Raw genomic sequence first — 24,504 nt, forward strand, 5'->3', positions numbered from 1 at the left:
TAGTTAAGGAATTAGTATATTATACAGCAAGTACGGTAAACGGCATTTGACTTACGCTCGTAAGTCACGAGCGGAGCGAGTTTTTAATAAACGAGTTAAAGTTTTTACCAGTTTACCGAACGTGTTGCATACTATACTTTTTCTACGGCCGTTAGTTTTTGGGTACATTTTCGCAAAACAACACTAATACATTCACTGACATTACCCTTAAAATTCAAAGCGTGAGAAAGATCTCAGAAAACATCCGATTGCTCCCAAATCCGTGCGGTAAAATCTCGGAAATGTCCGAAGTGGCTCAGAATCGTGGGAAATGAAAGTGACGCTTCTCGTACGCTAGTTCGGTGGGTAAATAGGTATTTTACAGACAGTCGTAGAAAAAGAATAGTATGCAACACGTTCGGTAAACTTTTTAACTCACTCGTTTATTCAAAAATCGTGAGTCAAATGCCGTTTACTGCACTTGTTGCATAATATACTATTATGTATGTTTTAAATACTTCTTGAACGTTGCAAATTGATATTAAATTTAACAATTTTGTATGTACCTTGTATGGATGAATATTAAGTCGTAATATATATGTCGATCAGTTACCAAAATAAAAAAAATTCTTGCCCGCTGTCCGGTGTAACTTGCTTACTTAAAACACTAATAATAAGAAGAAATGTATCTATGGAATCTTCTGATCTTTTGAATGGAATTTTGTTTTGACATGTGACGTGTCAAGGATGTCAATTTGTTTAGGAATCATATTTTAATCAATAGAAAGGCGAAATTATCGAGTATGGAGTTTTTTAAGAGCGGTTTAAAATCCGTGCTAGGGGCCCCACCTCCTGGCTCTCAGCCGACCGGAGCAGAGACTGTAAACACCATGAAATTTATAAAAACATGTTTTGTAATCGCCTAACCTTAAATTTCAGGTGGAAAGATTGGTTTCTCGAGTAAGTACTAGTACCCTTTTGGAAGATAGGCGGGATGCCTGCAGAGCTCTTAAAGCTTTATCGAAGAAGTATCGCTTGGAAGTTGGGGCACAGAGTATGGACGTTCTGCGGCAAGTTTTGGAGCTTGATCGCAGCGACCCAGAAATTATTGGCTATTGCTTAGACACTTTGTGTAACATTACGTCTGTTGACGTGTTTGAAGAGGAACAAGATTCAAGTATGGCCATGCCGAATATCAATGTGGGGGAACAGTTTGCTGAAATGTTCTTGAAGAATGCCGATAATGTAGGCATTGTTCTTGGTTTTTTAGAAGAATATGACTTTAGGTGACTACTTCTTAGAGAGATTAATATTTTAATAAGAATTAAAAATTGTAGGGTAAGATGGCCAGCAGTCAGATTGTTAACATCTTTGACAACATGCAAGCCAAAAGAAATTCAAGATATAATCCTAGTAAGCCCAATGGGGGTGTCAAAGTTAATGGATCTGTTAGCTGAAAATCGTGAAGTAATTCGGAACGATGCCCTTCTACTTCTTATAAACCTAACAAAATCCAATGCAAATATTCAAAAAATTGTTGCCTTTGAAAATGCCTTTGATAGGTTATTCACCATTATAAATGATGAAGGCCATTCTGATGGTGGTATAGTGGTGGAAGATTGTTTGCTTTTAATGTTAAATTTATTAAAAAATAACACCAGCAATATAAACTTTTTCAAAGAAGGATCTTACATCCAAAGATTGTGTCCAATGTTTGTACTGCCCGAGAATTTGGAAGAAGTGGGTTGGAGTCCACAGAAAATATCCAACTTCCATTGCGTGTTGCAGGTGGTACGAACTCTAGTTTCACCTAATAATCCCGCTCAAATTATAACAGCTTGCCAGAAAAATTTGAGGAATGCCAACTTGCTGGAATCAATTTGCAGCATATTGATGGCTAGTGGTAAGTAGACAAATGTTGCAACTTATTCTTGTTATATTTTTTTGACACCATTTGGTGATGAATTTAATTTCATTTTATTGGGTGCAGTGGCATATGACCTGCATGTTGAGGTAGATTTTTTGGTATCCTACTGATTTCGGTCATCATAGAAATCAATTATAAACTATCTTTCTGCCCAGCAAAAATTTAATTATAAATTGATTTGGTAGAAAGTAGTTATTTAAAAACAAAAAATAATTATCTCAGAGACATTTTTTCGCAAACTTTTGTATGGAAAGTAAATATACAGGGTGGGTCAAAAACGAGAACTCAAGAAGTTTCTAGTTATTTTATTGGGTGTTGAAAATCTCCACTATTAACTTACAAAATATTACTAAGCATATTTTTATTAATTTGCCTTAAATTTTGTTGGTTTTGCCTTATAACTTTTGATCTTAAATATCACCAGGGAAAAAATCCAACGAAGTGATATCTGGAGGTCTGGCAGGCCATTCTATTCACTCACTTTCCAGGAAAATGTGGAGCATTGTCCTGTTACCCCTGCCCAAACATTTTCATCGGTCAGGGATTATTTGTAGTTCATTACCTACAAATTTATTTATTCATTGTACTATTTAAATAAAACCTGGCTTCATGCAATCTTGTAGGGTCAATACTTCTTTTAATATACGCAAAGCTCTTCTTTGGCTAACATCATTATTGGAAGTACTCCAGTGGGGATTATCCTCAGATCTCATATATATGCCCTGTTTCTATAATTTTTCTCTCAATTTGACTTACTCATAAAAAGTAAGAGGTGCGCAGAATTCTAAAATGGATTTAAAAAGTGGTGTTCCAATTAAATAAAAGTAACTGGGTATGAACATTTATTCACCCACTGTTTTACCTGATTTTTAAATGAATTTGTTCCATATTCCAGCTGTTCACTGTTCATAGTGTTTATCTGTACAGGCGAATAACTCTTGTAAAAGGTAAAAAAATTAGAATTAAATTTCTGTTTTTTATGGTCCATCCTCAGAGAACTGATTTTTTTGCTTCTAAAAATGCTGAATTAAGTTTGACTCATTGGTTTAGTACGGAAATAAAATACCGCTAGTCATATATAGAAAGGTATAATCCTAATACAAAAATTATTAGATGTGTTGGCAAAGTAAATCAATCACATTGTAAAACCAGATAATACAATTAAAGGCAGTTCGAAAGTAAAATAATGATTCTAGTATAAGTGAGTTACTTATAAAAAATAACATATTTAGGGTAGCATTCAGCGTCTTCGTATTTAACAATTACGTCTCCATCAATCTTAATAGAAGTGTCGCATCCTTCGGATGGCACGATCATCCCTTGATGTCCCAAGCATTCTTTGGATACTGCAACCCGTGCCAGGAACATAATTCTCGGACAGTCCTTAGAGTTGCGTGGGTAATGTGATGCATACGTCGATCGTTTGGCAAAGGATATACCCTGCCCGAATTTGTGGCCTACCGATCGACCATTCAAACGCCAATTGAAATTGTTTTCGCAAATTGACAACAAGTTTTTGCATGCTGTTCCGTGAAATAGATCCTTGATCGAAACACGACCATAGTCTTCGACTTTCTGCGCCGTTTTCAATTTGTAATGTGCCAGCAGAAAGGCATTGAAAATTTTGTCGATTTTTATAATCACTCTCGGCACCCTCATTGACGATAAAAACTTGTCCCTGCAGGATGCGTATTCGTCCGATGTCTGCTCCAACTGGCAATGCCCAAAAACCATGCTATCTAATAAGAAGCGCTTTTTTCCAAACGACATCAAGAGCTCATCTACAAAGGTGGTCACCTTTAGCGGTTCTGGTCTTAGTCTGGTCTGTTCAGAATTTAAATGAAATTCAGCAAATAAATGTCGTAGATCTTCAACCGACATGGCGACTTTAAACCAAATATTGCACCGATCCAATATCAGAATAGTACGCCGCCGAAACTGCAAGCCTTGTATTTATTTCCTTTGGATTTAGAGTCGCGGTTGCCAGTTTTTGCAATTTTTACGCATTACTTAGACCCGATATTTTTAGATGGAAGGCAAATCACTTTTGATTTGGCAACACGAAAATTATTCATTAGTAAAAGTACAAGGCCGCGGGTTTATGAGGGATTTTAGAAAAAAAGATGTTTTCAGTGAAATCAGAGTGTACAGAATTAAAAAATACGTTGCCCCACTCTCTCTCGGATCTTTAAGGTGTTGAAATTTAAGAGGACCGAGGCCGCTTCCCCACCACGTGCAGTATTTCGTTTTTTCATAGGATTACGAGGATCTCTATATAAGCGCGGGGGTTTCCAAAAGTATGATATATTTATAAATAAATAATATGACACACTTAAGAAAGTTGGACAAAAATGTTGAATATTTAAGTTTATTTTCATATAACTTAATATATTCATGCTCCTTTAAGCTGAGGGAAAAATTGAACCATTAAAAAAGAACAATTCTTATCAGTAAATTCCATTAAATTCGTATTTTTTCCATGTTGTGCCTATAATTCCAAGTACATTTTTACAAGCGTGCTACTTGCAAACAAAGATGAGATTGAATATACTAAGAAATATAGGGGTAAGCAATGAAATCAATCGAAAAATTGGGCTACTGGACGTTACGTGGAAAGAAACAGAAAAAAGCTTTTGAAATAGTATTGCCTCGTCTAATGCACAACGAAAAAAAGATTCTCTGGTTTAATTTACTGCCACAACTTTCCACTATATAATACGTTTCTCTCTTATTTCGTCGAACTGTGGGAGGGGGACAACTTCCAACAGTCGATCGGCGGCAACTTATATTTTAATTCTGTAAACTTTGGTAAAATGTTCGTTACTTTTTATGTATTATTTCAATTTTTAATCAATTATATACAGGGTGGTCAAATAAAGTTACATTATTTTAAAATGAAACAGCCTATATTTTATTAAGTTTTTAAATACTTTAAAAGAAGAATGCAACGATTTGTATAAATATCTGTATATCCATCTATAATGCACCGTTATTAGTCAATATCTTCGGGATTCAGGTTATGTTGGAAAGATTTATGTTATGTTGACTATTAACTTTGAAAACATTTTTTTGCGTAACAGATTTTAGAAAATAATACTTTTTCTCAGACAATACGCCGTGTCGCGATGTTACTTCTCTCAATGTTTGTAAATCAAACACTCTGTATATGTTTTGAATTTTTGTACTTTCGAATAGCCTTTTCAAAGATGAATTCAACATTCCATTGGTCTGCCATGTACCGTTTCGAGTTTATTGACGAATTTTATCAATTCCGACGCAATATTAAAAAAGTTAATTAAATTTCTAGCGTTATTGAATAACATTTCAAATATCGTTAAATATTATAAAAATTTATTCGAAAATAAATAAATTATTTCCTTTAATAATTTTCATTTAATCATGAATCGATATATACAACGTAATTGAAAAAATGTGTACCACTAAAACTCTGTAAATAAACTAGGCGAATATTTTATGAAGAAAATTTGACGCCAGTGCGATTTTCGAATTTATTAACAAATAATGTTGAGCCTCTTATTCGGAATACTATCGAACTGCTGATATCAGTGCTTTTTGAAACGGAAAGTTTAGACAATGGATCGGGCAAAATGGCACCGTCTTGTAGTCACCAAGGAGGTTCGGATTAAACCCACTGGACTTATTTTTGTGGTTCACTTTAAAAGACATACTGTCCAAAAAAGGCCCATAGAAGTTTTTGTATTACAGCCACAAATTCCGGATGCAATTAACCAATTAAATGCGATTAATTATATATTAAATGCCATTAATCATTTGGATGTAACACTTGTATTATTGAAAATAGTGGACATTTGAACAATTTAATATAACACTGTTATTTTTATTTTTTAAACATTTTTTGAAATGTTTTATTTGAGCGTAATTTCCACGCCTTCACTTATAAAATTTTTTCGTCTCCTTTTAGCAAAAACGGTTTCATGATTTCTATAGATTTGATAAAGACGTACAAAAAATTCTTCAATTAATTAGCTGTAAAAAAATGTTTTAATAAGTTAATTGTTGGTATTGTTATATCAATTATTTTAATTAATTTTACTGTATCAGTTATTTAAAATGATTTTTACACAGGAAGAAAAGTTAGAAATGTTAAAATGCTATTTGCCATGCAGTAAATTGTCTCTAAGGGCAAGAGAGCGATACATAATCCTATATCCACATTGCGTTCTATCACATCCATCATCAAAATCTAAAATTCTTTTACTGGACCACAGGTGTATAAATTTTAATTTAATTTTGGAGTACGTCACCAGTATGACATTAACGAATTCAATATAACATTTGGTGCAACAAATTCAAACAAAATGCTTAACTTTGTAAATGTTTATCAATTGTATTGTATTAATTTATTAACCTTATTATTCTAGACAGACGGATTGTTTTTCTATCGCGTTCCTGCGGACCACTGTGGCACTTTCGCAAAATGATTGTCATTTTATTGATGCACCCTGTATAAAGTGTCTTTCACCGTCGCCCGACTTCAAAGTTATGGCAAATGTTGCTAAATTTAAAAAAATAACCAATAATAGCAATTTTCAATGATATTTTTCACCCTGTATGACGGACGAAAACTGGAAATACGAAAATTTTAGCCGTGGATACAGTTTTCGGTATAGGTTTAACAAAATTATTCCATCTTTCACAGTTTCTCATTTACGGCAAATATTTTACAAACAAGAACGGAATTTTTTAGGTTATTTTAGATTTATATATAATCAAAAAAAAAGCTCGAAGTGGTGGTTATAGCTTTGGATCTTGCATGTATCATGGCCCATGAATTTTCTCAACAGAGTAAATAGTAATAGTAAATGACGTCATTATTACATGATTTTTTTCACACACAATACTGAAACACCTTGTATATACTCCGTTTCCTGGATCAAGAATTTTGCCGATCGGGTAAATAAATAGCTTTCGAGAAAATATTTGATAGTGAAATATTTGAAGCATAGTCTTCTAATTATGGTCAATTATAATTATAAGGGAAGTTATCGTCGAAAAACTCCAAAAACACAGAACGGAGAACGGATAGAGAAAAAAATCTGATCATTTCTGTACAAGCGCCGGCCCCTTAGGGCTTACCGTTGCCGAGATATAAAATTATATAATTAGAATTATATTATATTATATTATAGAATTGTATAATAATGAAAATTTAAAAACTACAAATTGGTGCTTAAAGTTACGTATACTTGACGTTAAAAAATACGTCTCCATATGACCTCGTCAAAACTAAATTTCGATATCTTTATAACTTTTTTTACTTTTCCTATTAAAGTGTGGTTTAGAAATACAAATTGTAATTCGAGAATTACTTTAATTTTTTTATCTTTTTTAAAATTTTTAAACAAACCACACCTTTTAAAAAACAGGAAATTGAAAAATCAAGCGGACGGCTAAATGAAGTTTTAGATCATCTTCCGCCCTTTTTTCATTTTTCCCTGTTTATCACAAAGTTTTGACTTTTAACGGAATGAAATTGGTGGGGTATGTTGACAGATGACATACTCGTAGGCCCATAACAGGCCGGAAAAGTTTACAGATCTAAACAAAAATGTTGAGATCGCCCGCTAGATGGGTAATGCAAAGAGCCCGAGTCGTCATTCAATAAGTTAAGCCAATTTTACTTACGCTGTTTGTATCGTTCTCGTTCTCCGTGTGTTATGGTTATTAATCTCAATTTACGAGAACGAAATAATAACCAAGCGATAAAAGCAAAATAAGCGCTTTTTCAGGCTTCTCTATAGTCACGTCTGTGTGTCCCAGATAAGGATGCTAATCATGGGAATTTCGGTAAAAAGTTGTATCGTTTGAAGTTTATTTACATGCAGTTTAGAAATTTGACAATTTTTCAAGGCTTGCTCAGATCTTTGAGAAAAATGCTGATTTTATTTGAAGAGCTATAAAAAAACCTAATTACACTTTCTCTTTGGCACGTTTATGGTACGGTATTTTTAGAATTTATGATAAACTTAATTTTTTAGCTCGAGAAAAAGTACACCATTTTTTATTACAATTTCGACTATGTATCACTGAGTTTAAAATATTTCGTAAGTGCTACAAAAAAAAACGTTAAATTCATATTCTTATGAAATAAAAGAAACCCAAAATTTCATGATTTCTTAAAAAAATCAATGATTTTTGATTTTTTTAAATAAAAATCAAAGTTTGCCCAACACTGGTCATTAATAATGGCATCTTCAACTTCAACAAAATCCGCATTTTTATTTACCATTTTTTAAAATATTTTATTATTATTTTTATATTTATTCTTTTTAATATCCATTTTTATTATCCATATATTATTAGCATTATTTATCCGCAGTTTATTATGTGGTGTGGAATTTTTGGAACCAAGACACTTTACGATTTACTTTACTTTACTTACTTACTTACTTTACGATTCGTACGATACCTTCATTTCTTGCAAAATGATTTAGAAGACGGTTTAGATCATTTTCCTTCGGCACATGTCTTTCGCAGGTGGTTTCAACCAGTCGGTGTTCCTGTACGGAATTCTAGGCAAGTTCGATAGTGTTTTTCGCAGCTATTTTCTGGAAAGTGGATGGGAGCCTCTAGTGAAGTGCTTTAATCACTATGATCCCCGGACTTCACTTTTCTGGACTACTTCCACTTCATACGGAGTTTTGTTAAAAATCTGGTCTACCAATGTTCTTTTAAATCCGAGCAGCAGTTAGATGAAATCTTACGTGACATTTTAAGTTCTACCACCGTTAGAAGATGTTAATTATGTTTAGAAAATAATCGAAACCCGTTTGAACACCTGTTTTGGCTCTCATTCTACTCTACACCTGCTTATATATTGTTTGAGGGGGCGGAGCCAAAGGGGCATAGCATTGTCTTGCATGACTGATTCCCATATTGGTGAAAGGTAAAGATCTAAGTGGAGGTTAAGATTATTCGGTTGCTTTTAGATTTCTGTCGATTCTCGGATTTTTGTTTGGTAGGAAAATTGATTACATGCCAAAAGTTTAGTTTTGTCTGCTACAACCCGGAAGGAAAACACCTATCATCTGCTAATCTCTATATTTTCCACATTATAGATATTAAGCGAGAGGAAGAAAAATGTCAATTGAGCTCAAAGAGCATGAAAGAGCCTTAAGCTTTGAACATATGGAGAATGATAATTTTGTCATTTTTAGAAAGCCCAGTTTCACTATTCTGTTTTTCAACAACCAATTCAGAAACACTCAGTGACGGAAGGAAAAACTAACCAAAACTATAATTCTAATTTTAAAAACTAAGCCATAGATAGGTCAACTACTTGCTCGCAGTGGCGGGGCAAGACAGATTTCGCGAGGCCTTGTTTTATGGCGACCTGAAGATGGATTTTATAAAATAATAAAAAGAAACAAAAAAATTAACGCTGCCTAATTTTTATTCATAATGATACAAATAAGATTAATATTAATGAAAAATTACAAATCGTGAATATAAAGGTGGAAATAACAATACCACTAACTTAAATATTGGCTTTCAAAGGATGTTTCTAGTCCAAAAAACAAACAATTCAATTCCACTTTTTAAAAATTATGGCTCCATAGTACTGACGATGATTCTGCCAGTGATATTTGTGCAATCAGGATAGCAGTCAGTACATCATTTAACATTATAAATATTTTCTTCATGCTGTATAAGGTACCACCATAGGGGTCAATGATCTATGGTAAAATACCATGTTAAAATATTTTAAAATATTGACAGTTTCTGATTTCTTGATCCAGTGATTATTTTTAAAGCGATTGCGTAATTGTGCCAAAAATAATGTTCGTTTCTTAAAACCGTGTTGTTGCTTAATTTTCTGTCTGATGGCAGAATTTGTTTGTTTTGCTGATCCAGACTCCCATTTTCTTCCAATATCTCTATCTCGGCCGAACATGTCGATAACGTCGTATCTATAACCTGTAAAGAAAAGCAATAGCTAATTTTTTTTTGCAGTTTTATCTATAAAATATTGTAATTTACAATTTGTAAAACCTAAATTTGAATTAGTTTTGAAACAAAAATCTTTAAGATAACTCTTACTACCTACTAGTTTTAAAAACTTAAAAAGTCGATACGTTTTTTATTTTACCCTTACCCTTTTGGTTTCCTTCAAAAGATATTATAGAGCATATAATTTTATATACAAGTAATTACTGCGTTATTTACTTATTACCAATTAAATTTTTCTTACCTTATGTAAAATAGACGAGAATAGGTACCTTTATGTTGCACATCACAAAGAAAACAAAAACCATTTGATAAGTCACTGTTTCTAAATTTTGGGTCAGTTTACAGGAGCAATGAATATACTTACACACTATCTATTTATTCACTAAATATTATTAAAATATTGAACACACTATTCTTATCAAAATACGTACGTACATTAATAAAAATATACAGAATTGTATAACACAATTACGTTTCTATTGTTATGCGCCTAGCGACTGCGTTGTGTGCTTTGATTTGATTGGTTCGCTTCCTAGTAAAGAAAGTAAACAAATAAAACAAGGGATTACTCGCAATGGTCGGCGGCAATGTTGCCAGACTAAGAATTTATACATATTTCACAACAAAATTAATTTATATATTTTTCTATTTTATTCTCACTTTAAAGCAATGCTTAAAAAATTTTGAGGCGCGAGGCCCCTTGTACCGCGAGGACGTAGGCGGCGGCCCACGTCGCCTACACCTTACGCTGCCCCTGCTTGCCCGTCTATCTGCCATTCTGGGGACCCTTGACAATTATCATAGGTAAAATATTACGCCTATGGAATACGACTCAGAGCAATAAGTTTTATAGTCAACATTTTAATATTCATCAATCGCTGGAAAAGTAATTTACCAAATGCTGTTTGTTTAGGCGTTCCTGCTGACATCCTTACAGAAACCATAAACACAGTAGGGGAAGTGATTCGCGGCAATCTCACCAATCAGGAGTACTTTGCTAATGTGCTCGCGCCGTCCAATCCACCCCGGCCTGCGATCGTGGTCCTGATTATGTCGATGGTGAACGAGAAGCAGCCATTTGCCCTGAGGTGTGCCGTGCTCTACAGTTTCGAATGTTACTTGTACAAAAACGAAATCGGACAGGAACTGGTTGTGCAGACGCTGCTGCCCAGTTCGACGGGAACCAATGCCGTTACTACCGGTAATCCGATAGCGAATCGGCGAGTCTGTTCTTTAGTAAATGGTTCTTTTTAGGACAGCTGCTCTGCAGCGGTCTATTCAGTAACGACGCTCTAAGCAATTGGTTTTCCGCGGTCGCTCTTTCGCATTGTCTCATTGAAAATCCCGCCCAGAAGGAACAGTTGCTAAGAGTGTTATTGGCTACGAATTTGGGCGCTCAGCCGGTAAGCCTGCTAAACCAATGCGCCGTGTTTTTACAGCACACGAGTAAATTGCAGTCCAAATTAGGTAGGTGCGATTGGATACCTGTTATTTTAGGTCGTGAATGTCATTTTTGGCTTGAAGCTTAGTAAACGCCAGATCTCCAAGTTTGATTAGCGATGGTGTATCCATTTTTCTCTGTTATTGTGGGCCTAGTTTTTTGAATTACAAGGAAATTGGCGATAGAAACTAGAATAAAACGTATAGATACAATAAATAAACACACTCAGATGTGTGAATATGGTGATATTCACCATCTGATTTTTTTGGGCTAAGAATAAGCTGTCCAATCTACCGAATGACATTGACTGGTCTTTTGTGAGATCTAACTCTAGCGCTAATAAGAAACATGAGCGTTTTATGCAAATACTCGGTAATAATTCTATTTCGTGTTTTCCAATTAAAAAATATTTTGATAGAAATATCAAGGATGAGGTAACATTCGAGGCTACTAATCGATCTCCAAATTACCGCAAAAAATGAGAAACAAATATAGACAAAGCTATTTTATTTATTTTTTATTTTATTTTATAAACCCAAAGGCTAACCAACAGGCACTCAATTACACATGGTCGGGAATGCAAAAGAAAATGAACTAGATGTTTGATAAGCTAATAGAACAGTAATCAAAAAAATGTTAAAAAAAAAATTGTATATGTTTCTTCTAAACAGATGTAGACTTAAGTTAAATAAGTGCGGAGAGTTTAAGAAGTATTAGATCTGATTCTTTCTATAGAAAAAGTTAGCCTAGTGCGCACTCCATAATGACTACCATTAAAAGATAAGTACAAGAAGGCGATTCAATAAGATTGTTGACAATTTTATAAAGAAAAAATTAAGTTTGAGTAAATTCTGCGTGTCTCAAGCGACCTTCATTTATAACACTGTAGGTTATTTTCATACGAATCTGTCTATTATATATAAAATTAAGGTTTCTAAAAAGCTTTTTTGAACACTCTATCCGATCGGCATACTTGCAATAGATCGGATTCCATGTGGTGATGACTGATTTGTGGTTGCGAAACCCTTTGGTGTTACATAATAGGGAACCAAGATTTCTCAAGCCCTTCTTTACAATATTTTCTACATGTGCTTGAAATGTCCAGTATGATGCTTGAATATTAAGTTTTATATTGTCCAATTTTGAGTCAATATTAATAGGTTCTTTTTTCCTTGTAAACTGTATTATTTAGCACTTATCAAGATTTTAAAAAAGTCTATGATTTTTACAGTACATAGTAAACCTATCGAAATCATTCTGTTAAGTCATCTACGAATAAGGCAGTTACTGAATGTTGAAAACAGCTTTCAATATCAAATATAAAAATATTGAAAAGTAAGGGTCTCAGGTGTGCTATAGGCAAATTCAAAATATACAAGGAGTGCGGGTAATAAGGTAAAAGCTACATGGAAAAAATTAAGTTACCAAATAACATAAGTGCTGATGACTTGAATCCTTTTTTTGCTGAAGTTGCTAGGAAAAATCTAAGAAATTTGGGTTCCATCTTTAGGGAGGTAACGTTTGTGGAGGTCAGAGATGTAAAGTCAAAGACCGTTTTCAAAACAATCCTAGTTGACTTTGTTTTTAAGATACATGGTACAATTTGGCCATTTCAGTTACTTATGTATGTTAAACACCCTGTATATATTATATTTAAGAAATGAGCTATAGTAAAGTTTTTTTTTTTAACGAAACACACTGGATATTTTTTAATAACGCATAATTACCTTTTTTTTTTAAATAAACATATATTTTAATTTTTTTAAAAATACTCTAATATGCTAATAACAATTTTAACGATTCAATTAATCGATTATTTAATTTCTCGTGTTACAAATATTATTTTTATTATAAAAAAATACAATATAAAAAATAGCAAATGTTGGTCTGTATCTAATAACTTACTTTTACGCCACTGAATTCTCTGTGTAAATTCCTAAAGAAGGATTCGTAAATTATGCTAAAAATATCTGGTAGAAATCAATTTGTGCACTTTATTAAAGTTTGCAATTGTTGTTATTTTTTTTTACAAATAATACGACTTGAATACAAAATATTCAAAATATTAAATTCGTTTTTTTTTTTTGTAGAATATAATAATAACAATAATAACATTAACGTTATTATTATTAATATTAATAATAATATGGTAACAGGAATAGAATCGAGATAGGAAACAAGTCTACTGTAAAGTTTACAAATTATGTGGGAATTACAAAAATATATTTATACAGTTATACAAGGTGTTCGAAAAAAATGCTTACTATTTTTGTACTCTGCAGCTTGTATTTTTTCTCTGCTGAGAGAAAAAGGAGGCAGAGGAGTAATGCATGCATTTTGTCGAATATTTTGATATATTTATACATTTCCTACCTGTTACAATTACATGACTAAAATTTCATTCATGTTTCTGATACAATCAAATTTTGACTTTTATTTTTGGCTGGCCAAACGATATTTCCACTGTCCCCAACTTAAAGTCCTCTTTGTTTGACTAGATTCTTCATAGCCCCGACTGTTTGTTTAAAAAGTTTCTTGTCAATCCAAAATTAAAAAGCCCAGACCAGAAATCAATTTGGTAAAAAATTTCTTTTAGAGAAGGACACAACAATGACAATAAAAATATTTAAGCAAATGTGCAGAAGATTTCTACTTGGATCTCAATTATCAACCATAGATCAGAAGCGTTTTTCACAGTTTAATTCCGTTCATCCTCAACCTTTCCTTCTGTGACATATTACGTTGTATAGTTAATACTATTCTTAAACAGTATTTGGTTGATCCAGACGTCCGAAATTTTTGTTTATTGCAATTTGAACTGTATTTCTGGTACCATAATGAATGTATTATTATTGTTATTGTTATTAAGTTTTGTTAGTTACGTTAAGTATTTTCGCCTTGTAGGTTAGACAGAACTTGCCTTGCGCAAGAATCTGATACACAGGCGTTTATATCGTAATTTCGGAACTTGAAGCATACATATGTTTTTTGTATTTTGTTTTTGTGCGATAAATATAAAACGTTATTATTATTAAGAAGACCTTGGTAACCTCATTAGAAGCCTGAGAGGCAGATGTGGAACGGTGATTAACAATCTAGGTGAAAATACAAGTTAAGGTTTTCAAACGACGGGTCTCGTTTTTAAAAACACTTTTTATTGTTTTACAAACAGAGCTACGAGCTTTAGATTAAGCGGTTACAAGGAGAATTCTTTACAAAGTACATTGTTCACATATTTATAACGTTCTTATGCGAACGTCGCGTCGCAGATACTGGGAGTACTGAAGTTAGCATTTCCTGTTAAGTCATCAGCATATTCTGTCACATAATTTACGGGCTATAATTTTTTTTATATGTTTCATATATCTCAACAAAAATTTTGTAATTTAGTATTTTTCATATGTTTGGAGTTATAGGGACTAAACTAATAGAAAAACAATGTTTTTTTGTTTCTATAACGCAACATTTTTGAATTAATTTTTGAGATATCATTTATTGTTTTAAAAATATTAACATTACATTAGAAAAATTGTAAATATGTAGTCGAAACATTGCTGCAGGGCGTGTTGACATGTCTTGAAGAAAGCCTGTTTATCGTGTAATTGCGTTTGTTGTAGGCAGTCGTTTATTGCGGTTAGTGAGCATTGTGCAGTTAAATTTCTTTTTAAAATGCCAAGATTTTATAGAAATATCCCAAATACATTTTACTATGTGTGTGGTTCTATGGTCTAGACGTAAAATTACACCCCTGTTTATCCCTACCTTTTGGAATACCTATGATACAGAGAGAACCAATAAGTCACCATGATGACTTCTATTTCTGCATGTGCAATGTTGTAAATATAACACTAAAAAGTTTGAAAAACATTGGTGATCCGAAGCTCAATTAGGCCAGTGTCACATAGCCCAGATATCCCAATATCTGAGAATCCAGCCAATTTAGAAGAAAGTACCGCCAGTTTTTCTGAACCTGAAATAGATGAACATATTCTTCGTGATGTTGGTGATATGTGGAGTGTTTCTCAGCAACCACAGTTATTTTCAACATCAGAACTTAATGACTTGGGTTTATCTAAGGATTTTTCCGAAATTTTAGCACCTAAACTTTGAAATAAAAATGATGATGATGATGTTATAAAAGGTTTTCTAGGGAACAACAAATATACAAATTACAAAGACATTGTAGAAAACATGTTAGGGAAATGGGATGTATTATGAGTGTAAAACTACATTTTTTACACTCTCATCTGGACCACTTTTCCCAAAATCTTGATGACGTAAGTGAGGAGCAAGGTGAGAGGTTCCCCCAAGATATAAAAGAAATGGAACGTAGATACACGTGGTCATTAAAAAGGGACATTCCGGCCATGAAATATACAAGAAAATCCACTCAACGAAATTTTTTCTGCCAATTGGTAGACATCGTCTAAAAATAAATAGACTAGAGGTTTAGATTTTTTAATTCGATGTTTGTTCTTGTACTAATAATGTTTAAATTAACCCAGATTTTTATTTATTAATTCATCTAATATTGATAAAAAAAACCTTAAATGATAGGCCTAAATTATACTGAATTAAATTTCAGACTGAAATCAATTTTCAAAAATTTTAAAAATCTTGGCCTGTGCTATTTGAGCACAGTGAAATGGTAATAATTTAATATATTTAATGTGTGAACCTCCTAAATGTTAATCTGACATATTGTCCCCTATTCAGTTTTGATGTGTGCGATATTTACGTGTGGAATTAAAGAGCCCTACACTCTGGGCTTAGACTAAAGTGGAAGCTTTGACACACCAAGTCTAAAGAGTTTCACGGTTTTCAGGCATACTGATGCTGATTTCGATGTGGATGTCTCATTGTCCCGCAGCCGTGAAGGTATTTTTAAACGTGCCAGGCGCCATGGCGTTTCTGACCGCTCAAACGTCGGCCAGCGAATACGACAATAACGAAGAACTCCTCCAAGGGCTGTGCGCGTTCGTAATGGGCCTGTGCGTCGCCTTCAACGACAACTCGGTACCTAATTATTCCAAAGAAAACTTGTCCCAGTTGATCGAAAAACGGGTGGGCATCGAAACCTACTGCAACAAATTGTCGGAGGTGTTTCGTCACGAGGTCTATGCGAAGGCGGCAAAACAACCGCAAATCAGGGCGCGACAGTCCGGCGAGTTGCTGCTGGAGTTCGAGTTCTGTAAGTTGTTTAAGGCAATGGAGGGGCTGATCATACAGGCGCTGGGGGTGCAAAGGGACTTGTCGAATGGTATCTCGGAGTTGAGTTTGAGCGACCATGAGAACGCTTTGTTGCTGCAGTACAAGGACTTGATCAGGGAACAGGACAAAAAGTTGCAGGAGCTGCAGAAAAAGTTTGGACATTTGCAGAAAGATAATGACCTTTTGAAGGTAAAATTAAAACGTTGTTCATGACTCAAAGTAAGTTGTTGGTGCCTTGACAGACGTAAAACTAAAAGAGATATAGTCATTCATAAATTTGCCGTTGTTGGAAGTGTAAATATGAATGGTAGCTATGGTAACTGAGCAAAGTGTTAGTGGTTAAATAATAATATGAAAAGTTAAATGAAACAAATTTTACACACTTTCAGAGATAGAGTGTTCTTTGGAAATCTACAATAGATATAGTACTTAGCATAAATACAGAAGAAAAAGTATACCCTTGTTCGATTTGTTTACATACACCTCAAATCACAGACTGAAGTAAACTAGAAAAGTGATATCTCGTATTTGTCCCATTTATTATCTTAAAATGCCGGTAAATTAGTTAGACAGATTCCTTCTGTATCAAACGAGCGAGTTTAATGAATTTGTTTCAAAGTTAAATTAAAAAAAGAAATAGCTTTATATTGGGAAGGTTGCAATTTTACGTTGTACTTGTTTGTTATTATTACGTATCTGTAGAGAACAAAAATGTCTTTCATTTCATTATATTAAACAAAATATTTTTTTGAATTCTGCAATGAGCGTGTCCTATTTTCCTGCAAAAAACATGTACTTATTAAACCATTTATTATTTTCATAAAAAATTTACTAACAAGTATCGACCTTAAAAATAACATGACAAATATAAATTGCGCAAACGAAGAACTATGAAAGCAAAAGACTAAAAAGAAATTATTTCTTACTTTTTTACTTACTTACTGCTGACTTCTTCAGAGTTTGACTGAAACTGTTTCAGTCAAGCAGACGCAGGAGGAATTTAGAAGTTTAGTAAAAAGTATTACAGTAGCCTGTGGAAGTTTCTTTGAAAAATTATTTCTTCTTTTTCGATTTCCGTTTTTGGTACACTTTTAGAACGTGCAATTTTATTAGATTTAGCAAATCTGTATTTTTCTTTTTTGATACGAAAACGGCAAATTTACTGGTTTGTCCTTGCAATGTTTTGTTGATGCTTTTGAACCACCAATAAAGTGACAAACACCTTTTTATTATCTCACACAACTTATTTCCCAAATGATGCTGAGGACAAATAATTGTTGAAAACGAGAACTGCTTTACTAAAATATCATTTAATGTTTTGCTTATATTTGGGATTGTGCAATACCAGGTTGTGTGAGTTTACCTCTTTCATACATTTGCTGTAACTGATATTAAAAAATCACTCCCTGCAGTAATAGCATCAGCTGTATAGGAAAGAAAAAAATGAATATTAAATTTTTAAGAAAAAAAAATAAAACTAAATTAGATGCAAATGTTATTATAGCCAATCTAGACATAGCCTCGATTACTTTTATACACTTTGCAGAAGCTGGACCCAATTGCAAATCCGAATTAGTGCAAAATTCAGTCACTGGAAGTTGAAAACGTGAAAAATGTTTAGTAAATATTTATTAAAAGTGTTATGATGTCCAATATAACTGAAATAATTGAATCTTTTATCAATATAACTAACATAATGTAAGACTCACCGAGGATACGCAAACAGAGAACTGCTGTTGGTTTCATGCCTTTCCTTTCTTGCACTATGGGTTTAACTGTTTCTACCCATAAGTTGAATATGTTTCGAGGGTTTTTCGGAAAACGAGGCTTCCTGCTGGTCCGATTTCGGAATAACGCTACACGGCACGATTTATTTAGTTTTATCCGAAATATCATTACTAATATTCTCAGCCATGTCTACAACAAATAGGAATATATAACATTACTTTTTACAAATCGCAGACGAAACACTATTGGTTTTCAAGTATTTTGACTCATTTCCCAAATGGAACCACAAGCTCACAACATATAATGTTAAATCAAAAATCTCACAACTATTAAATCTCTCTATAAAAATCGCAAAAATTATAGCACAACGCAAAATGGACACCGCACAACTCAAAAACGGGTGAAAAAGTCAAGGGGACTTTTGATTCATAGTGGCTTCTCTATTGCAAAGCGATGTTCGCCAGCACCATCTCTTATTTGTCCCATTTTTAAATAGAAATGCTCGAGAAAGCTCCGGTTACCTTGCTATATTTATTAGTATACTGTGACATACACATGAAATGACACTTGGAAATTCAGACCGCCAAGTAAGTTATTTGCAAACTTTACAGTATTGCTCCTTTTTTGCTGTCAGTCTTTGTAATAACAATATTCAAAATGAATAAAATAATTACTTTTACTTTTAAGTATTTCTAGTGCATTGGCTTTATTCATTGTAATGTTGTCATATTAAAAAAAAGACATTTCTTACAAACCACATCATCATTGTGAAAAAGGGGGCTATTTGTTATTTTATAGGTTATGTTTATTTATATATTGACTAAAAGCTTTTGAATATATAAAAATATTATTCTGTTGGTAAACAACTCAGGGCAACAGTGTCAAAGCCTAAAAAACAATACCATCTCCCTTGATTATATATCTATGGGTGCTGTTTCATTAATGTGCTGTAGCATGTAGCATTTTTAGTTTTAATGTACACTAGCAGTAAATTTTTGTAAACTACAGTTAGGAGGAAGTAGTAGAACTATGTTAAAATAGTATTTTTATGTACCTCTTCTCATCGAAGGTTGGTGTTAACCACAACAAATTCTTCTTTTGTTTCTGATGTCCTGACGAGTGTTGCAACTTTCATTACAGTCCATTTTCTGATAATTTTCATCCGCTTCCCCGCTCCCCCCTCAATTGTACGTTCTGTTGGAATAGTTATTATTGATCGTGCATGCGAAATTGCCAAAGAATGCCATGCGGATTCATTCGATACATGCTCTGCCCACAATATTCTCAGTAAACGAAGAAATATCCACATTTCAAAGGATTCAATTTTCCTTATTGTTGTCACTTTCACGGTCGAGGTTTCCATTTCAGGTAAGAATATAGTATCGAGTATTTAGTGTTAAATCTCTATTAAAAAAGAATTACTTCATTTTCAGCAATGCAACATTCAAGATATCTAGAATTTAGCTACTTCATTATTTACTCTTATGTTCGTTGGCTGATGTTTCTTCTAGAAATACCCATTACTTTACTTTTACGTGCGCATTCGTTCCCGGCTTACATTGTTGAAGATATTTTTATTCTTTGTTCGCCGTGACTTAAAGCTTGGGAAAAGATCTATCGGCTCATTTTACCCCACCAAATCTTTGAGTTACTGTCACTTATAAGTTTTACGATTTCCGGATATATACGTTAGTTAATTTAACTGCGTGAGACTGCCGAATTTAAAATTTCTGCTTGCTTTCTTTCTATATAGTTCTGTAATTGTTTCTTCGAGGGTATTTAAGATTTTATTTTCGTTGTTTATCAGTCCACATAGAAGTTCGCTTTTAAACACCATAGATTTTCTTAAGACTTTGAGTATTCTAATCGTTATGCGTCTATAAATTTCCCAGCAGAGTTCTATACTCCGTTGCGCCTTTGCTTCTGTGACTTTACCTTAGATTTATCCTTATACTTGGTCTTACCTTTGTTTTTATATGTTGTCCTTTCATCCATTTCTCTTGTTATCCAGTGTTTATGCTGACTTTATTCACTCGACTTTTGACATTTCATTGCGTGAAAAAACTGGTTATTTTTCAAAGCAAGTCCACATTATTTACCCTGTTGATTTCTTCAGAGCATAACTGAAACTTGCTCTCATTTTACTCTATACCTGTTGTTTGAGGGTGGCGGATCTATGCTCCTCATTTACCTCCGCCCCCCCCTCAGACAGCACATAAGCTGGTACAGAGTAGAATGTTAGCACATTCCAATTAATCTCTGAAGAAGCGTGACGTGACAATTGTTTTGACAGTGGATGTGGATGGAAAACATCAGACCTTCGCAGCACTTGGCCATGAAGTGCCGGAAACACTCATCCTAACCAAAGGAAGCACTTATAACCTATAAAATGTAATGCTGGGTGCTTTTTTCAAAACATTGGAACCTAGAAACGCTATTTTGAAAAAGCAGATGTTTTGCAAAAGGCATACTGGTTAGTGCAAGTCACTGCGCAATATGATCTAATGCCGTTAACTACCCCACTGTAATATCATGAAATTTCTCCATGCGGTCTTTGAAGGAAGACACTGGAAAACTTCTATATTAAAAGTGTGGGTTGTCACATGCGCTCATTAAAATTTTCCTCAAAGCTTTAAAACAGGATTTGCCACATTTCAATTTAATCTTATTGTATTTTAATTCAATTTGTCGCTTCAGTGCCAAAAACGTCCATATTCTATTCTATCTATTCAGCCTCCATAATTGTCTCCATTCTTCTCGGTCCCTTGCTATGTTTATCCATCCCGGATCCGTAACTTCCTCTTTATCTTTTATTTGCCCAGTCTCCATTGTATGATCACCTCGTTCCGCATTTCATCTAATTTTGTATCCCGCAAATTTCTATTTTAGCTTATATATTTCGCTTGCGACATCTTTGATTTTAGTTTTCTCTCTAATCTATGCGTTTGTTCTTTTTATCCTTTAATAAGAGGCCTAGCATAAGTCTTTCCATCACTATTTGTGTTTTCTTTATTTTGCTTACCTTGGCTTTTGTAAATGTACATACTTGTGCCCTATGTGTGAGTAGTAGGAGTACATATAGGTTGAAAAACTCTGGTCGTCAGGCATTGTTAATATTTTTTGTTCTTTGAGACAAAACCAAGTTTTCTGCATCTCTTTTTGATTTTTTTTAGCCATTTTGATCTGTTGTTGCAGATATATGTATTTTATGACTTGTTCTATTGTATTGTATTCTATTCTATTATATGTTGCCCTATTCTGATTGTAGTGTTCTTTTGTCAAGGTTTTGGTTTTATTGTAATTCATTTTGAGTCCTTGCATATCTAGTTCTTCGATCATTTCAATCAACTGGTTGTTATAGTTTGTTATGGTCATCAGCATATCTTAAGTAGCTCAGTTTTCATCCTTTTTATCCTCAAAATTGAGATTTTTGCATATGTTTCCCAATGCCATATTGAAAAGTTTCAGCGATATTGCGTCTCTCTGCCTAACTTACCTATTTATTGGTATTTGTTTAGTTCTTTCGTATATTTTAATGGTAGTTTTTAATAGCCCAGTGTCTAAAGCTCTCTCGAAGTCAACAAATGCTGAGAAGAGTGGTATATGGCATTCGTTGGCTTTTCTGAAACCGCTATTTAGACTGGTATCCATCAAATTTCATGATTAGGCCATTTGTTAAAATTTTTGTCAGCAATTTATATATTACAGTTAGAAGGGTTATTGGTATGTAGTTTTTTATGTCTGTTTTATCTCCTTTTTTTATATAGAAGTATTGTGATAGTCATCCTAATCGTTTGGCATTCTTTGATATTTCTTCTCTATCTTTCCTGGAGATTTATTTCCCTTCATATCTTAAAGATTTCTTTATTTCTGATTTACTGATTTCAGGTTAAAACACTTAGTTCAGGTGTTTACCTTTTTTTTTTTCAAGTTGTATCTTATTTTTGTATTTATTCTTTGTGCGATATAGTTCCATGTGAATTGAATTATTTTTAAAATATCATCGTTGGACTCTCTATTCCGTCTTGGTCCTTAATTTCGCTTCTTCCTAGTTTTTTTAAATACCATTTTCTACCTTCTTTTCCCGGATTTTCCTGGTTTCTTTTATTGTCTTATTTTTTTATTTGTTTTCCAATAGTTTTATTAATCTCGGTCTATTCAATTGACTTTACACTTCCTTTTTCATTAAGATTGCTTCTTTTTTTCATCAGTCAATCAATTTGTTGTGTCTGACATGTCTGCATGTTTTTCGATGTCTTCTATACACTTGGGTTGCCACATTTTTTAATGTTAGAGTGTCGTTCATTTCGTGTTTCGGTTGTGGGGGGTCTATGTTTTGGTTTATTAGCTCATTTATTTTCTTTTGGTATATATTTTTATTTTCCCAAAGTTCTTGTATGTCCAGTTGATCTGTTTGTTGTTGTTCTTCTTTGTATTTCAACCTCATTATTTATACGTAAATGTATGCTTACTATCCTATGGTTATCTATTTAAACCTATTAAGTACAGCTGTTATTCTATTTTCTCTGGATAAAATGTAGTCCATCTCGTTTTTGATAAAAGGTATTCATTGCGTATAACTTCTTTTTTCTAGAAAATTCATCTTTCGTTTCTTACTCCATAACCGAAATTAAATGATTCCTTAATTAGTTTCGCGTTAAACCTATCACTGATGTTAAACGGGTTTTGTGTTCTTCCATAGCTTTGGATATGTTTTCGTAAAATTAACCATTATCATCGTATCGTGTTGTATGTACGACATATTTTCTTTCTTTTATTATTAAATATGCCAATTGCCAATTATTCATAGTTGAAAAATAGTATCGCCTTCATTACTGTTATGGTGTAGTAAGTTTCCCGACTGTAGGTGGATTCTATTTTCGTTTATTCTTCTTATTTCCGATAGTCCTACAAAATCCCATTTTATTCCTTTTAGTTTGCGTAATTTCTCGTTCATGGATCTGATGTTATATGTGCCTCCCCCAGATCCCGTGAGGCAGACCTTGAAGGTGTGGGATTTGGAAGATTTCCGCCTGGGGAAAGTATGCTTTTGTTTTAAAATTCGCCATATGACAAAAAATATTACTATTAATTAATTGATATATTATGATTCCTAAGATATCGCGATACAATACAATATAATAAGGAAGTTGGTTCAGTTTGTATAATCAAGTCAAAAATGGAAAAGAAAAAGTTTTGGGAACGCTTAATATAGATAGGGCTTTAGTTTCCTGTTTATACATTACAGATTGTTTGTTCCAGGTGCAAATTGAGGAACTGCAGCAAACAAATGCGCAAATTTTAGATCAAAATACATTACTAAAAGCACAGTTGTCGGCGGGTGCCTCGCACGTGATTGATCCGATAGAGCGCGAGAGAGAAAACGAGTTCAACGGAATTCCGGACTCTGGAAATCTCGACGTACTCAGCACAAAGTTAAAAAATCTGGAAGAAGAGAATGCTAGGATCCCGAAACTAGAGGAGGAACTGGCGAGAAAAACTGCACAGATGGAAGGGTACCGTAGTGTTTGGAGTAACACGCAATGAGATAATCGAATTTTTTTAGTTACCAAAAAGATCAGGACGATTTATTGGAGTTGTTGGTCGCGCAGGAAGCGAAGTTGAATAATTTGAAGGAAAGGCTTCGAGGATTGGGCGCGTTGAGAGAGGACGACGAAAGTTCGGCGGATTCGGATAATGACGCCGAAAAAAACCCATAGTATTAGATGTTAATTAAGTTATTGCATTGCTGTCTACACTGTTTGGTTAATACTTTTATTTATTACATTGTCCTTATATTTGCGGGTTTTATTTCATGGCCGAACGGAAAATTTTACAACGCTGCTTCCACCAAAATTTTTTTTATTTGATAGACATGTTTATTAGAAGACGTAGGATATATCCACCAAATATATTGCACTGAAAAGCAGTTTACATTTTGGAATCAATGGGACAAAATAGACTGTGACGTCACGATGCACAATTTTAAGTGAAATCCAAAACTCAATTTTTCAAAGAAACGTCCACAGGTTATTGTAATTCCGTTTACAGATCTTCCCTATGTTGTTCATAAATACCTATTCTGTATCTGCTTATATATTATTCGTGGTCGGAGCTAAAGGAGGGGCATTGACATTGTCTCGGATGACTGACTCAAAAATTTCTCGTCGGATTCCCTAACATTCACAAACAGGATTACCCCTTCGACATATTGGGAATTCAAATT

General features: G+C 33.5%; 2 protein-coding genes across 2 annotated transcripts; one reads left to right on the top strand and one right to left on the bottom strand.

Annotated features, from left to right (window-relative positions):
- Positions 1–550: 550 nt before the first annotated feature.
- LOC132699389 (general vesicular transport factor p115) lies at positions 551–24,076 on the top strand. The gene is made up of 8 exons (XM_060666058.1): positions 551–860; positions 919–1,265; positions 1,317–1,882; positions 10,812–11,099; positions 11,153–11,365; positions 16,165–16,739; positions 23,541–23,794; positions 23,845–24,076. Exons 1-8 carry the CDS (start codon positions 783–785, stop codon positions 23,996–23,998), a joined length of 2,475 nt encoding a protein of 824 aa, XP_060522041.1. The 5' UTR covers positions 551–782; the 3' UTR covers positions 23,999–24,076.
- On the bottom strand, positions 2,697–3,826 carry LOC132699673 (protein mono-ADP-ribosyltransferase PARP12-like). The gene has a single exon (XM_060666520.1). It carries the CDS (start codon positions 3,785–3,787, stop codon positions 3,113–3,115), a length of 675 nt encoding a protein of 224 aa, XP_060522503.1. The 5' UTR covers positions 3,788–3,826; the 3' UTR covers positions 2,697–3,112.
- Positions 24,077–24,504: the final 428 nt, after the last annotated feature.

The sequence above is a fragment of the Cylas formicarius genome, unplaced genomic scaffold, assembly GCF_029955315.1.
Source record: "Cylas formicarius isolate icCylForm1 unplaced genomic scaffold, icCylForm1.1 PGA_scaffold_3__17_contigs__length_32017465, whole genome shotgun sequence".
NCBI lineage: Eukaryota > Metazoa > Arthropoda > Insecta > Coleoptera > Brentidae > Cylas > Cylas formicarius.

Coding starts and splice junctions, on each gene's coding strand:
- LOC132699389 (XM_060666058.1), top strand. CDS start 783: ATGGAGTTTTTTAAGAGCGGTTTAAAATCCGTGCTAGGGGCCCCACCT. Junction 1,266..1,316: donor TTAGAAGAATATGACTTTAG/GTGACTACTTCT, acceptor TAAAAATTGTAG/GGTAAGATGGCCAGCAGTCA. Junction 23,795..23,844: donor AAAACTGCACAGATGGAAGG/GTACCGTAGTGT, acceptor GAATTTTTTTAG/TTACCAAAAAGATCAGGACG.
- LOC132699673 (XM_060666520.1), bottom strand. CDS start 3,787: ATGTCGGTTGAAGATCTACGACATTTATTTGCTGAATTTCATTTAAAT.